Below are 12,834 nucleotides of genomic sequence, written 5' to 3'. Positions count from 1 at the left end.
TAGTGTTGTATAATCTGGGAGGTAGAGGTAGGAGGTGAAGTTTGGAAGCGATGAGCGAGACAACGTAACTTTATAACCATATAAGTTCCTGAAGATAAATAAAACCGCTAAGCTGCCAACCAATGATACCAGCCGAACTATACACGAACTAATCTCGTAGATATTATCTCCTGCTTTCGGGTTCCTGCGGACCCCAGCGGTTCTACCCCGGCGCAATGTATCGCCGCCCGGGGGCATTTTGCATCATTTGCCAGGCTCTTGGAGTGCTATCTCGGTCTTATGTAGCAACCGGCAGTTCGCTTGCCAAGATGAGACGTACTCAAAGTGCTGAATGTGGTCTAGACCGCGGATATGCAACCGGTAGAGATCTAAAGCTTGATAAGTAAGCTCAGTTTGGCCAGGCTTAGACGTTGTAACTTGTAAGACGCGTGTCTTGCTACTAGCTTTTGTGGAATGATGGCCACGATGGGAACAGCTAGGAAAAGTAAATCGCTAACGTGCGTATGCTCTGAAAACCTATTCGCGTGCATTGAGTCGGTCATGTTTTGGCTCGCGGATGTACAATAAGGTAGCTTGCGGGGAACAAAGAAATGTTACTCGAGGTGGGTAATGAGATAATAAACTAGTCACAAGGCCTATTACCCTCATATACTCATCTACTCAAACTTAGCAGTGGTATTATAGCAGCGCGAAAGAAAATTGGTCAAAATAGACACATCGCAGGAAGTTTCGGTTGCTAGGTCGCGTGAGTGACGCGTGAGTGCAAGAGGATCTATGACGGCACAAGGCTCGATTGCGAAAAAAGGCCGTTGTTTCAAACGTCCAAAAGGAACTTATAGCGCAATGTCACATCCATAGTTAGCTGTGCTTGTTGTAGCATTACTTGATTGATTGATTAATTGATAATCAACCCTAAACGCCTCTTGGTATTTGACCGACTTCACCAGCCCGAGCGCCCTCGGTTATATGTCACGTGCCTTCGAGCCGTCCTTTGTGACGCAAACAGTCCCACTTTTCCCGGAACTACCCGCAGTTACGGCGCAGTATCAACAACTCTCCCATTGCAATTCAATCCTTGGTAGCATTTTATAATTCTTATCAAGCTGCAAGACAATGGGCGACCCAGGTCTGTGTAAGAATATGCTTGTCATATTACGCTAGAGCGGGGTTCTTATCGTTAGCCCCCCATATCAACGTCATTCACAGCAGCAGGGCCTCGATATGCAGGCACAAGTGCCCCACCGCCCGCCCGCCCTGGGCGTTTTCAGGCTCCTTATTCTTGCTTTATCCAATATCTTGGTATACATGAACTCTTAGATGAAGTCAACGCTCATTCTCGTCCTCGCGTCTAGCGCGACGTCATGGGCCGCCCCGCACCAACAGCCTTGCCCGTACGACTTCCCATGTCAGGAAGCTTCAGATACGCCAGCTCTCTTCCCCGTACCAACATGCGTCGGCGTCACTTTAGAGGAAGCAACCATCGACCAGCTGCAAGGGTACTTGAGCGAAGGGCTTTTGACTTCGGTTGAATTACTCAAGTGCTACCTGAAGAGGGCTCGACAAGTTGACGGGTACATCAATTCCATCATCGAACTAAACCCGGATGCCGAGGATATTGCTACTGCATTAGATGCTGAGCGCGCGGCCGGGCGAGTACGAGGACCCCTTCATGGCATCCCGTTCATCGTCAAGGACAACATTGCCACGAAAGACCAGATGGAGACTACAGCTGGGAGCTGGGTGCTTTTGGGTAGTGTGGTTCCACGAGACGCGCATGTGGTCGCGAAGCTGAGGCAAGCGGGCGCGCTGCTGATGGGCAAAGCGACATTGTCAGAATGGGCTGATATGCGGTCAAGTAACTACTCTGAAGGGTACTCTCCGCGCGGAGGCCAGGCGAGAAGTCCTTATAACTTGACAGTAAACCCAGGTGGTAGCAGTTCGGGCAGTGCCGCGGCTGTAGCAGCAAATGTCGTCCCGTTCTCGATCGGTAAGCTGATTTCATCCTACCTTGTCTATCTCTGAGTACATCACGATTATGAAAGGTTAGTTGCAATATGTAGATCGCCACGCTAGATTCATGCCTCCTCTGTCTTTATTCTGACCTCAACAGGCACAGAAACAGATGGAAGTGTTATCAACCCGGCAGAGCGCAACGCCTTGATTGGCATCAAACCTACAGTTGGGCTTACATCTCGAGCTGGAGTGATTCCGGAAAGCATCCACCAGGATACTATAGGCACTTTCGGACGAACTGTTCGTGACGCTGCGTACGCTATTGATGCCATTTACGGTATCGACACACGCGACAACTATACACTCGCCCAAGAATCCAAAACACCTCTAGGCGGCTATGCGCAGTTCTTAGTTGACAAATCTGCCCTCCCCAATGCGACCTTCGGGCTACCGTGGAACAGCTTTTGGGTATACGCTGACGAAGAACAACAATCAAAGCTGCTTTCTCTCATCACTATGATTCAAGACGCAGGCGCAACAGTAATCAACAACACCGAACTGCCCAGCTACAAAACGACTGTCTCGCCCGCGGGATGGAACTGGGACTATGGGACAGTTCGTGGTTATCAAAATGAATCGGAGTTCACTGTCGTCAAGGTGGACTTTTATAATAACATAAAAGCTTATCTCTCGGAGTTGAAGAACACCCACATTCGTAGTTTAGAGGACATCGTCGCATACAACTACGCAAACGACGGGACGGAAGGCGGCAATCCCTGGCCCTTGGGCATTCCCGCATTCTATTCGGGTCAAGACAGTTTTCTAGCGTCGTTAGAAACTAGGGGTGTAATGAACGAAACTTACTATCAGGCCCTTGCCTTCACGCAGCGTAGCACGAGGGAGGAGGGTATTGATGCCGCACTCGCTAATAATGGACGCCCGCTTGATGCATTATTGGTCCCACCCGATGTTGGCCAGACTTACCAGGTTGCAGCACAAGCTGGATATCCGATGATCACCTTACCGGCTGGTGTACATTCTAGCACTGGGATGCCGTTTGGTCTGGCGCTTATGGGCACAGCCTGGAGTGAGGCAAGCCTGCTGAAATGGGCGAGTGCCATTGAAGACCTGCAGCTGAGCAGTGATGGGGCGTTCAAGCGAACGTTACCGAATTGGTATGGATATTTGGATAGGAACATTCCAGTAAGGAACTTGTGATTAAGAGTAGGAAAAAGAAAGAAACTAAGGATTTGCTGCTCTCGACCCGACACAGGCACTAAGCAAATACAATTGTCATGTACAATTAGCGTCAAATTTTGTTCCAAACGCCAAGCACCTATTTACTTATCAATGCTTACGAATCAGGGCCACCGAAGCGTCGTTGCTATGCAGCTGCAGCTAGTCAGCGCGCTATCAGCGAAAGTGAAAGCTGCTACACGTGATCGCATACAGGGCCTGTGCGGGCCTCTCCTTCCCTGAACGCCGACCACAGCCCTCCCAGCTCCTATCTCTCCATGAAATCTACTCTCTTGTCGCCAAAATTATCCCCCTTTCTCAACTACACACCACGAATTACCTGCCACGACGAGCTCAACGTTGCCCAATCCCTCAACAACTCCACTGCTTTCTACAGCTAGAGACGCCCAAGAACCGTCGAAGACAGGAAGAGTCATCAATATAAGAGAAAGAAACACGAAAGGAGAAGACGCATATCCACGTTCAAGATGGATCATACCACATCAAATTCCTTAAAGCGCAAGCGCGGTGATCTCCTCGTTGATGAGGGAACGTCCCCAGCCAGCCAGGACGCTGGCACACAACCCAGCGAGGATCGTACAGAGCCTTCGACCCAGCGTGGAGAGCACCCGTCGAAAAAGCAGAGGTTAACCACTGAAGATCCAACGACGAAACCCAGCAGGAGACCTAAGAGCTCTGTAACAGATCCTTCCCTTGTCGGACGCAAGAGGAAACTTGCAAAGTATGTGTTGCCACAAACAAATACTGCTTCTACAGCTATTGCTACCAGTGATGAAGACCAGCTGATGAGCGATGCGGCCGGGGTTGATGTCTCATACAACATCCATACAATCGAGGGTCAAGCATTATCGCAGCCGGCGACCGCAGTGCAGCAAGCCACTCCCTATTCATTTATGAGCTCCGCTCAGCAGTCAGCTACAACACCATCTGCATTATTACGCGCAGCCGATCCTGGCAATCCTTATATCCCTTCCATAGCAAATCCGCAGGCTAGGGCAGCCTACCTTCAGGAGGTCGGCACACGCGGTCTATATATCGCAATCGATCCGTTGCAGACATCAGGTTCGGCCGTCGAGGAGAAAGTCCGTTATGTGATCAAGCAACACCTCTGCCACCGTTGGACCTACGAAGACTGTCGCGAAGGCTACAACAGCCGCGGAGGAAACGCCAACAAGTTCCAGTCAGTCGAGAAAGCGTACAAGGAGCACGCAAGGCACTGGTTCAACGAGCAAGACATAGTTCTGCCATGGGATGCTGTTCACAAGGATGAGCGAAAGCGCCTGAAAGCACTGGGTCTAGGACCGAGGGATTTTCCTACACTTCTCCTGCCTGGGGCATTTCCAGATGTTGCTGGCCAGCAAAACCCACAGCCGGCGCCGAAGCGATCGACTGCCACTAAGAAGATTTCAGTTTCGAAGGCCCCCAACAAAGCTGCAACATCGCCAAGCGCCCATGATCAAGAAGCCTCCCCTGCATATACCGGCAGGGAGGCACATGAAGTCGCTCCTCTACGACAGGCGAATGGTGAGAGCATCCGAGCCAACAGCGAGTCGCAACACGGCGATTATGTTGACGACGATGAAGATCCCGAAGAAGACAGGGACAGTTTTGAGGCTGTGGAGGATAGCGAGGAAGACGTAGAAGAGAACGGAGCAGATGGCGAGTAAGTACTCTTTTCCAATAATCATCTTAGCAGAACACTAACATTGATAGAACCTCCATCCATGATCGCTTCCGCGCCATTGCCAATGCTTTCGATGAAGGTTCGACCAGTATTCGAGTAGCTGCCCAGGTCTACAAAATTCAGAGAGACGCCTTCTATACGTATTGCGGAGCAATCCGTGAGTATGTTGACAGAAATGAGATCGCCCAAGACTTCGAGGTCGATTTAAGCGCTTTCCCACCTAAAATCGTCCGTGCCTTTATTCAGGCCATCTCCCCGGTCCCATGCAGGGGACTACCCATTCACGACTTCGCCTTTGGAGATCCACCTCATGATAAGGACCTATTTAGTGTGATCAACCCAGAGAACATTTTAATCAGGGACTTTAAATGGGATGTGAAGGCTTGCCTCACGATGCGGGATTTGGCAGTACACATGGACTGCCCAATCATCAAAGACATGGTCGCTGATGAGCTATTTCATATGTACCACGAAAGCATCGTGGAGAAGCGGGAGAACCCGCAGTTTGAGCATGAAGACTTGGAGATCCCACTGGAATACCTGAACTCCTTGGATTCGAAGGAAGATGTCCCCTTTCTTCGACTGCTCACAGACTGTCTCCTCCATCACGCGAACTACAAACTCAAAATTCCGGAAGAGATGGCAGATCACGTTCGGCAGATGATCCACCAGCGACTCCATATTCGCCATACCATCTCGCCATCACTGGCCACGGCAGAGGGTCGCTGCAACCGCTATCACTCTCATGGTGAGAATGAAGAATGCTACGAGGTTCTCGCCCAGCGAGGTGAAGCAAGGACCAAAAAGACGATCCAGGACATGTTCACAGTTGTCCGAAAGCGATCGTTTGCCACTCACACCACCAAGATTGCAGCCATGTGCGCCGAGGAGCCCCGTGATCTGTATGCTGAGGAGGTTCAACGCCTTAGCTACGATATGACACTGTGGTCAATCGAGCAAGAGGAGAAGGTAGCTGGGGCCTTGCTCACTAGCGAAGTCCTGAAGCAACAAATTGCCAACAGCGACAGAGCAGATGCTAAGCTCTATCGGAAGTCTCTAAAGGAGTGGAGGCAGTACCTCGCTGATCTCCGGGCCGACCACGAGCAGGGTTGGGATTTCTTTGAGCGCGGCTGGATCGATGAGTCTAGGGAACCCGACTCAGACGATGAAGATGAAGAGGAGGTTGTTGGCGATGATTTTGGACCAAGGGTTCGCTACCGTCGACATCGTCGGAGTGCTGAGCGTCGTTCGGATGGCCGGTGGACGCTTGGATATTTTTATGCGCAGGTCCGGCGGAACGGTAGGCCAGTGCCTGCTAGGACGTGGGTCCCTACAGTTTCCGCATTACTGAGGTTGTGAATCAACCTGTAGTGCTGGGGTAGCTTTTAGAATCTTTTTCAACACTAACAGCAAGTGTTTGTTCATAGATAGGTATTTTACGCCTCACCGCATTTTATCGCAATACTAAGTCTCTCGTCTTACTAATTCGGCTGTCAAGCTTGTGAAGTCTGATTATCATAACATCAACTACGTTGGCATGCTGGTGACAACTTATCATTGATGTTACAGGAACACGCCATACACTCAACTTCTTGAACCGGAGCTACTCCGATGCAAGACACACTAAGAGGTCGGGGCTCGTTTTGGTTTCAAAGCATCTCTGGTAGATGCTATCAATTTAGATTATGCGTAGAAGAGACTGCTATATTTCCAGTCGACTTGCACGATATTCGTGTCTTCATTACGGTATATGGTAGCGCAAACAACTACCATTCCAACGACGCTGACGCCAAAGAAGAGTACCCGGACGGGCATTATCTAAAAGTCGCAAAGCCTGTGGGACATCGTTTGCACCGAGCATTACCAGCCACAAACAAAACTGCAAAACAACGACCTCTGGATGGCAAGTCGGTTTCATAATAGTCACTCGTACAGCATCGAAGATGACCCATACGGCATGCACTCTACGACTTATCGTCCACTCTCTTGGCCAGTCGTTGCAAACCTGTATAACTAGAAGTACGGAGTGGCAAATAGTTCAGCAACCATAGAGAACCGCGCGCGATAGCATCGGAATGCTTGGTTAACGAAACATCCGACATATCCAACACAGGTTATGTATGTGAAGAAAGATAAAGTACCGCGCCGCGTTCATCATTTGAAATTCGGTGATGAGCAGCAAACGCAGCTTGTGGCACATGCTCCCAAGAAGAATGCGCGTATCGGCGGATGGATCCCACCAGATGATATCCGGAACCAAGCTGACACTGGCAACTATATCCCTTACTCGGCACCTGGTCCAGAGTCCGATCACGTTGATGGATCACAGTCGAAGTTGTAGGTGCAGAAGAGTCCCCAATCAGTAGCGTTCAAACCCGAATCGAGAAAATCGCAATGATTCAGCTTGGTACCGCCGAGAGCTAGAGCACAACGCGGGCCTGACGATCTAGCTTACTGCTCATCGAAAGTCTCTATTAAACGGTATGTACAGTCCATCTCCAGCTCACCGTTGACAGGACTCTCTGGGGATTTGACTTCACTCATGGAGCTGTACTGCGTTCGCCGCGCACCTTCAGGATCATGGGGTTCGCGACCTCATCTTGGAGCATTGGTAGGACCAGCTCGAGCAGAGTATTGAGTAGAGACGGATTAGGAAGACCTGAACGACCTCTTTCGTAGCACCGAGTGCGATGACCCAGCGCGGGATTTCTGGGCCGCCGTTATTATTCAGATGATTGTTGTCGTGTGAAAACGAACCTACTGGCAATGTATAGTGGTTTCCACATAAACGAGGAAACTGACATGGTAGTGCGCAATCTCAGCTTGATCACTAGGACGGATCGTTTCACTAATGATGCGTATGACGTTCCGCACGTGATTGTGGCTTTCCCTTCAACTTGTTGCTACAGTACCGTCGTGTTCACTAAGCATTGTCCTGATCATCATCCCACCCCCACATATTTCCTTACTCTGGCCTCAACCTATCATCAGCACCATACAATCAATCACTTTTAGTCATTATATTGAGATCTTGCCGCCAGGGAGATGCATATGAACCAGGCCACACCCAGATTGTTAGACTTCGACGACGACACTGCTATGTCAGATTCCATGAACGGAGTGAGCGACAAGCCGACGGCTGAAACCAAGGAGAAGGGGAAGACTTATAGCAGATATCAGAGCCATAAGGAACCAAACGAGCGCAGATACACCCCCGAGGAGATCCAAGCTTTCGATGAAGGGCGGAAGATTCTTGCAGATTGGGGCGACGATGAACTCTCAGAGAAACACCTGAAGCTTATCCAGTGGATCGACCGAGACCACTTCAGGGGAGAAAAGCTGCAACAGCGCTGGTCCGACGAAGGATACCGTGGAAAGGGGGAAAAGCTGATAAGTCATACGGTACTGAATAGATGGTACAACGAACGAGCAGAGAAATTCTATGCGAAAAAAGGACTTGTCTGGGTGCCACTGAGAAAGCGCCGGGATCGTAACACGAAAATTTCAGTACAATCGAAGTCGACGCTGCTGGTACCAAAGCGAACATCAGACCGTTCCGGTGCTATTCCGAGGCCCCAGGAGAAGACAAAGGGCAGGTTTCGAAAGAGAACGAGCTTTGAGAAACTTGATTTAAAGCTTCTAAACCTTTTCTCAAAGACTGTCAAACCTACGGCTATCATTGTCAACCTCAGTGCGAAACGAAAATTGCAAGTGACCCTACTTGGTCATTGCCTCCACAAACCACTCGTGCTAATGAACACACAGAACCGATACGGATATCCTATCGCCTGAACTTGAAGTTTCGCAGAGCGACATCAACCGCTATCATGCCAATCAACAGAGCATTCATGCTATAAGCTTCAGGCGCAAAGATGGGGACGCTCCCCGTGGACATCCTAGCCGGCCTTTATTGCGACGAGACAGTGCAGTAAGATACTGCACATCCCTCCGGGATATGCTGAAGGCCAACCCACACACCAACACGATCGTTTATGGGGAGGATATCGACCAGATCACCGTTCGGCGGTTTATCGCATGCGTGTCGCCTTCCATACGAGCTGGCTTGCCAATCCACGATCTGGTGGAGATCGTAGAAAACAGTCATAAGACCATCATGTCCACCCAAATCCAGTGGAGTATGCAGGAGCTGCAGGATCTTTATATCTTCTCCCATCACATGGGAGCGAGCGATGTATGCGACATGGTAATTGATCGATGGCACGAAGAGCTACATCGGCCAACGGTCCGTATGCTCTGCACTGAGCTGGGAAGTATAGAAGCCTTCAACATTCTTGGTTTCGAACCTGCCTTCTTGAACTATCTCGCTGAGCATGATCATAAGGGCTTCGATTTCCTCATCGAGGTACTCGTTATAAAGGGTGAGGAGGGCTGGAAACTCCTTTCCACTTACGGCTTGAGCAGCTGGAGTGAAGAGGTGAAGACAGCAGTAATCGAGAAGCTGGAATCCGTCGACCCCGTTTCCGTATCAATCAATGATACAGATGCGATATGTCAGGGGTATCATCACCATCATGAACACGGCGGCAAATGTTATAGGGTTCAGGCCACCGCAGCGCCTTTAGCTACGTATCCCACAACACCCGTTACGCATAGCAAGCGCGTCAACTTCTTCAACAAGTATCCTCAGCCTGTCGCTCCCGGCAACACCAGGCGCTGGGAGATACAACGCGCATTCTCAGAGAAGGAGCAAGAGATTAAGAATAAACGCAAACGCAGGCGCAATGAAGACATCCCTGAACTCGATAGCGACGCGCACATCCAGAAGAAACTCAAGGAATTCTATGAGGATAGTGACGACCGGGGCCCGTACAACCGCGCAGAGGACCCAGATGACAGCGACGATGATACTCACGAACTCTCCATCAGCCTTCCCGACGAGTATAATGACTCCCGTTACTACTTTAGTGCGGATTCTGAAACCTATGAGGATGGGAATTTCACCCCACGTTACACCACGTTCGTGCAAGTAGAAAATGATCGTATCCGATACAATGGCAAAGGAATGAATGGAACGAAAGATGGCAAGGGAGTCGCGTACAAGAAGATGGCTCTTGTGGAAGAACGGCTAGCGTTGTTTCGAGCACATGGGTACGATGTGGACGGCATGCATGTTGAACTACCGGATGAGGAGGATGCGGGGAATTATGACGAGTAGGCGATGCCGGAATGGGAGTGTATATTCGCGCACGAGTATCTGACCAGTCACACGATCTGCCCAACGTTGTGCTATTAAGAATTACCAGGTTACTACAGCTGTACCTGATAACCTTCATTTATTCCAGTCTATAGTTCAGATCTCGTGTCACTACCAAGACTCCTGTCAGGGAAACAACTGCTGCTATCATTCCAACTGATAATTCACACAGGGGGTCGCTTAGATCTTCTCAACCTCAACAACGTTACCATGAGAATCGGCGGCGATCTTCTTCTTGATGAGCGAAGCATTGCGGGGATTCGGCGAGTTGAAGATGTCGTCGATCTCTTCAAGCGTCCTGTTTTTCGTTTCTGGGATGAAGAGCCAGACAACGAAGGCCTGAACTGGACACCAGCAAGCAAAGACGATGTACAGCTTCCACTTAATCGTGCCGAGAGCAATGGGGTAAGCGAACTGGTTAATCAACATGGCGGCGGTGAGCGACAAGTTGGAGAAAGCCATTCCCTTGGCACGCATCTCGAACGAGAGAACCTCCACGGGGTATAAAGCCTGGAGCGGCGTGATACCAAAGGCAAAGACGGCGTTGAAGAGGAAGACGAAAGCAACGAAAGCTTTGCTAGAGGAGTCGGTGTGCTGCTTGTCGTTGATAGCAACGGCGGCGATGGCGGCTATCCAGATGAATGAGACGGCGGAGAAAGTTCCAATCAACATGGGTCGGCGACCGAGTTTATCGACGAAGAACGCACCGATGACAGCCTAGAAATGTAAGCTTCTTTACGACAGCGTAAGGAGGATACAAGCTTACAAAGGTGAACTGCATGCAGGACTTGCCGAGGTTAATGTTCATCTTCTGGAGCTGGTCTGTGACACCCGCCGACTTGAGTACCGCATCGATGAAGTAATCAACTGCACCGTTACCCGCCCACTGACCAAAGATGGCAACACAACAGTTACAAGCAAGACGGTAGCGAGCAGGGCGGGACTTGAACAGCGCACCGTAGTCCCACCAGCGCTTGTCACCACCGTCCATGTTGAGGTACTGCTCGTACTCTCGAAGCTGCATAGTCACCCAGATGCTATCCTCATTACCGTTGCCATGGAACCTGGCGAGATTCCTCTTAGCCTCTGTGTGTTTGCCTCTCGTGTAGAGCCAACGGGGGGACTCAGGCAAGAACCAAGCCAGGAGGAGGATAAGGGCTGGGAAGAGCATTTGGAGCCACACAGGAACCTTCCAGGTTTGGTTGCCTGGTAGGTTGGTCGTGCCGCGGGCAACACCTAATGTGAAGAAAAAAAGTCAATGTATGTCTCACAAGCAGTCGTACATGGAATTGCTCACCGGCTGCTAGGATACTCCCGACAAACCAGAAAGTGTTGTATAGACCCGTGATAATTCCGCGATGAGCAGGATGGGCAGTCTCGATGACGTGAAGTGGTCCGGCAGTAGTCATGATCGGAACAGCAAATCCAAGCAAGAAGCGACCACCCATGAATTGGCCTTTCGGGTTGTGTGCTGGGGCAGTAGACTGAATGATAACACCAACAACACCAAGCGCACCTCCAATCATCATTCCATATCTACGACCCCAAGTGTCACAAGCAGGTCCAATGAACGGAAGAGCGACGACGCCACCGATCTGGTACATGGAGGTGATGATGCCGGCCCAGGCGCCATCACTCTGGACATTGTAGTACTTCTTGAACGTGTCGTTGATGAGAAGGGCGTTGAACATGGACCCGTCGAAGCCGTTGCATGTAGAGCAGAAGAAGCCAACAAAAGCGCAGAGATAGAGTAGCACGGAGGACTTTGTAAACCATTTGGGAGGCTCCTTGAGCCTGGCCTCTGCGATGGCCTCGGAGCCAGAGATGATTTTCACCTCGGCCACAGCCTTGGGATCCTAATGAGTTGTAAGCTTCAATTCTCTCTCTATGATATACCTGGCTTACACCATGATCTGACATCGTTGTGTTGATGTTTGTAGCTGTGTTCTCCTTGAAGTCAGACATTGCCACGGTCGACAAGCTCTAGGAGCTGCTGATGGAGAAAACCGACGAGACATGGACCAGATATAAAATATAAGCAACACATGCACCAAGCCTTCAAGGCCAGGATTTCGGATCCTGGGCCGCAATATCCGGGTATATGCTGCATCACAACGGCGCTCCGTTGGGACATTGTTCTGGAAACATGCGTCCAGGTAGATTGGGCACGGAGAGGCTGACTCCGTGGCCCAATTAGGAAGCGGCTCCAGGACGCCTCAAAAAGCCTCACCCGTCCGTGTGTAGGACAGCACACTACTTTTGAAGGTCTTGGAAATGCGGAGAAGGCGTTTTGCTTCGGCGACCCGGTCCTCACTCCAGCAGCGCCGAATAAGTCGTTCTCTGAAGTCGCAGCATAAAGCTACAATAATTCTAGCCTCGGATTATCTTGTGGGAAGACGGTAAGGTGCAGGTGTGGAGAGCCCATGGGGCCCCATATTCCGGGTCGAACCCAAACAGACGCAGGGTCTTACGGGGTTTATTCTCTCGACGGCTGCTCCAATGAGCCTCGCTGGCAATTGAGAGAGTATCTACTGTACACATGGTCCGCGGTCTCGCACTGGTTCCAGACAAGGATGTGGAGAGGGCGATCCCTGACACCAGATTGCACCAAACCAGAAACATGAATCGGCATGGAGCACATCGCGCATGTAATTCAGTAAAGATTGGCGATCATGTGAGAGAATTGCAAAAGCGCCTACGCCCTAGCAGAGCTGTCGCTAGTTCT

The 12,834-nt window shown here is 50.5% G+C and overlaps 4 protein-coding genes across 4 annotated transcripts; 3 read left to right on the top strand and 1 right to left on the bottom strand.

The window, feature by feature from the left end:
• Window positions 1-1,272: 1,272 nt before the first annotated feature.
• Window positions 1,273-3,289, top strand: K460DRAFT_369276 (glutamyl-tRNA amidotransferase subunit A). Its single transcript, XM_040933930.1, has 2 exons — window positions 1,273-1,987; window positions 2,111-3,289. Exons 1-2 carry the CDS (start codon window positions 1,318-1,320, stop codon window positions 3,169-3,171), a joined length of 1,731 nt encoding a protein of 576 aa, XP_040786980.1. The 5' UTR covers window positions 1,273-1,317; the 3' UTR covers window positions 3,172-3,289.
• A 388-nt stretch (window positions 3,290-3,677) lies between these two features.
• Window positions 3,678-6,339, top strand: K460DRAFT_397517 (uncharacterized protein; the record flags this gene model as incomplete). The annotated part of the gene is made up of 2 exons (XM_040936162.1): window positions 3,678-4,873; window positions 4,924-6,339. 2 exons carry the CDS (start codon window positions 3,678-3,680, stop codon window positions 6,251-6,253), a joined length of 2,526 nt encoding a protein of 841 aa, XP_040786979.1. The 3' UTR covers window positions 6,254-6,339.
• A 1,654-nt stretch (window positions 6,340-7,993) lies between these two features.
• K460DRAFT_397516 (uncharacterized protein) lies at window positions 7,994-10,070 on the top strand (the record flags this gene model as incomplete). The annotated part of the gene is made up of 2 exons (XM_040936161.1): window positions 7,994-8,605; window positions 8,703-10,070. 2 exons carry the CDS (start codon window positions 7,994-7,996, stop codon window positions 10,068-10,070), a joined length of 1,980 nt encoding a protein of 659 aa, XP_040786978.1.
• Window positions 10,063-12,276, bottom strand: K460DRAFT_163766 (lactose permease). Its single transcript, XM_040926904.1, has 4 exons — window positions 12,015-12,276; window positions 11,407-11,965; window positions 10,876-11,345; window positions 10,063-10,826 (listed from the first exon to the last, which is right to left on the bottom strand). Exons 1-4 carry the CDS (start codon window positions 12,072-12,074, stop codon window positions 10,290-10,292), a joined length of 1,626 nt encoding a protein of 541 aa, XP_040786977.1. The 5' UTR covers window positions 12,075-12,276; the 3' UTR covers window positions 10,063-10,289.
• Window positions 12,277-12,834: the final 558 nt, after the last annotated feature.

This window comes from Cucurbitaria berberidis (assembly GCF_010015615.1).
Source record: "Cucurbitaria berberidis CBS 394.84 unplaced genomic scaffold K460scaffold_4, whole genome shotgun sequence".
In the NCBI taxonomy this organism is placed as follows: Eukaryota; Fungi; Ascomycota; class Dothideomycetes; order Pleosporales; family Cucurbitariaceae; genus Cucurbitaria; species Cucurbitaria berberidis.
The sequence above is the reverse complement of the archived record's forward strand: the minus strand, read 5'-3'. Positions and strand labels throughout refer to the sequence as shown.

What these genes read in the sequence shown, in the direction of transcription:
- K460DRAFT_369276 (XM_040933930.1), top strand. Translation starts at nt 1,318, where the DNA reads ATGAAGTCAACGCTCATTCTCGTCCTCGCGTCTAGCGCGACGTCATGG. An exon ending in TGTCGTCCCGTTCTCGATCG is followed by an intron (nt 1,988 to 2,110) that starts GTAAGCTGATTT and finishes TGACCTCAACAG; the next exon opens with GCACAGAAACAGATGGAAGT.
- K460DRAFT_163766 (XM_040926904.1), bottom strand. Translation starts at nt 12,074, where the DNA reads ATGTCTGACTTCAAGGAGAACACAGCTACAAACATCAACACAACGATG. An exon ending in CAACGATGTCAGATCATGGT is followed by an intron (nt 11,966 to 12,014) that starts GTAAGCCAGGTA and finishes ACAACTCATTAG; the next exon opens with GATCCCAAGGCTGTGGCCGA. An exon ending in CGGGAGTATCCTAGCAGCCG is followed by an intron (nt 11,346 to 11,406) that starts GTGAGCAATTCC and finishes TCTTCACATTAG; the next exon opens with GTGTTGCCCGCGGCACGACC.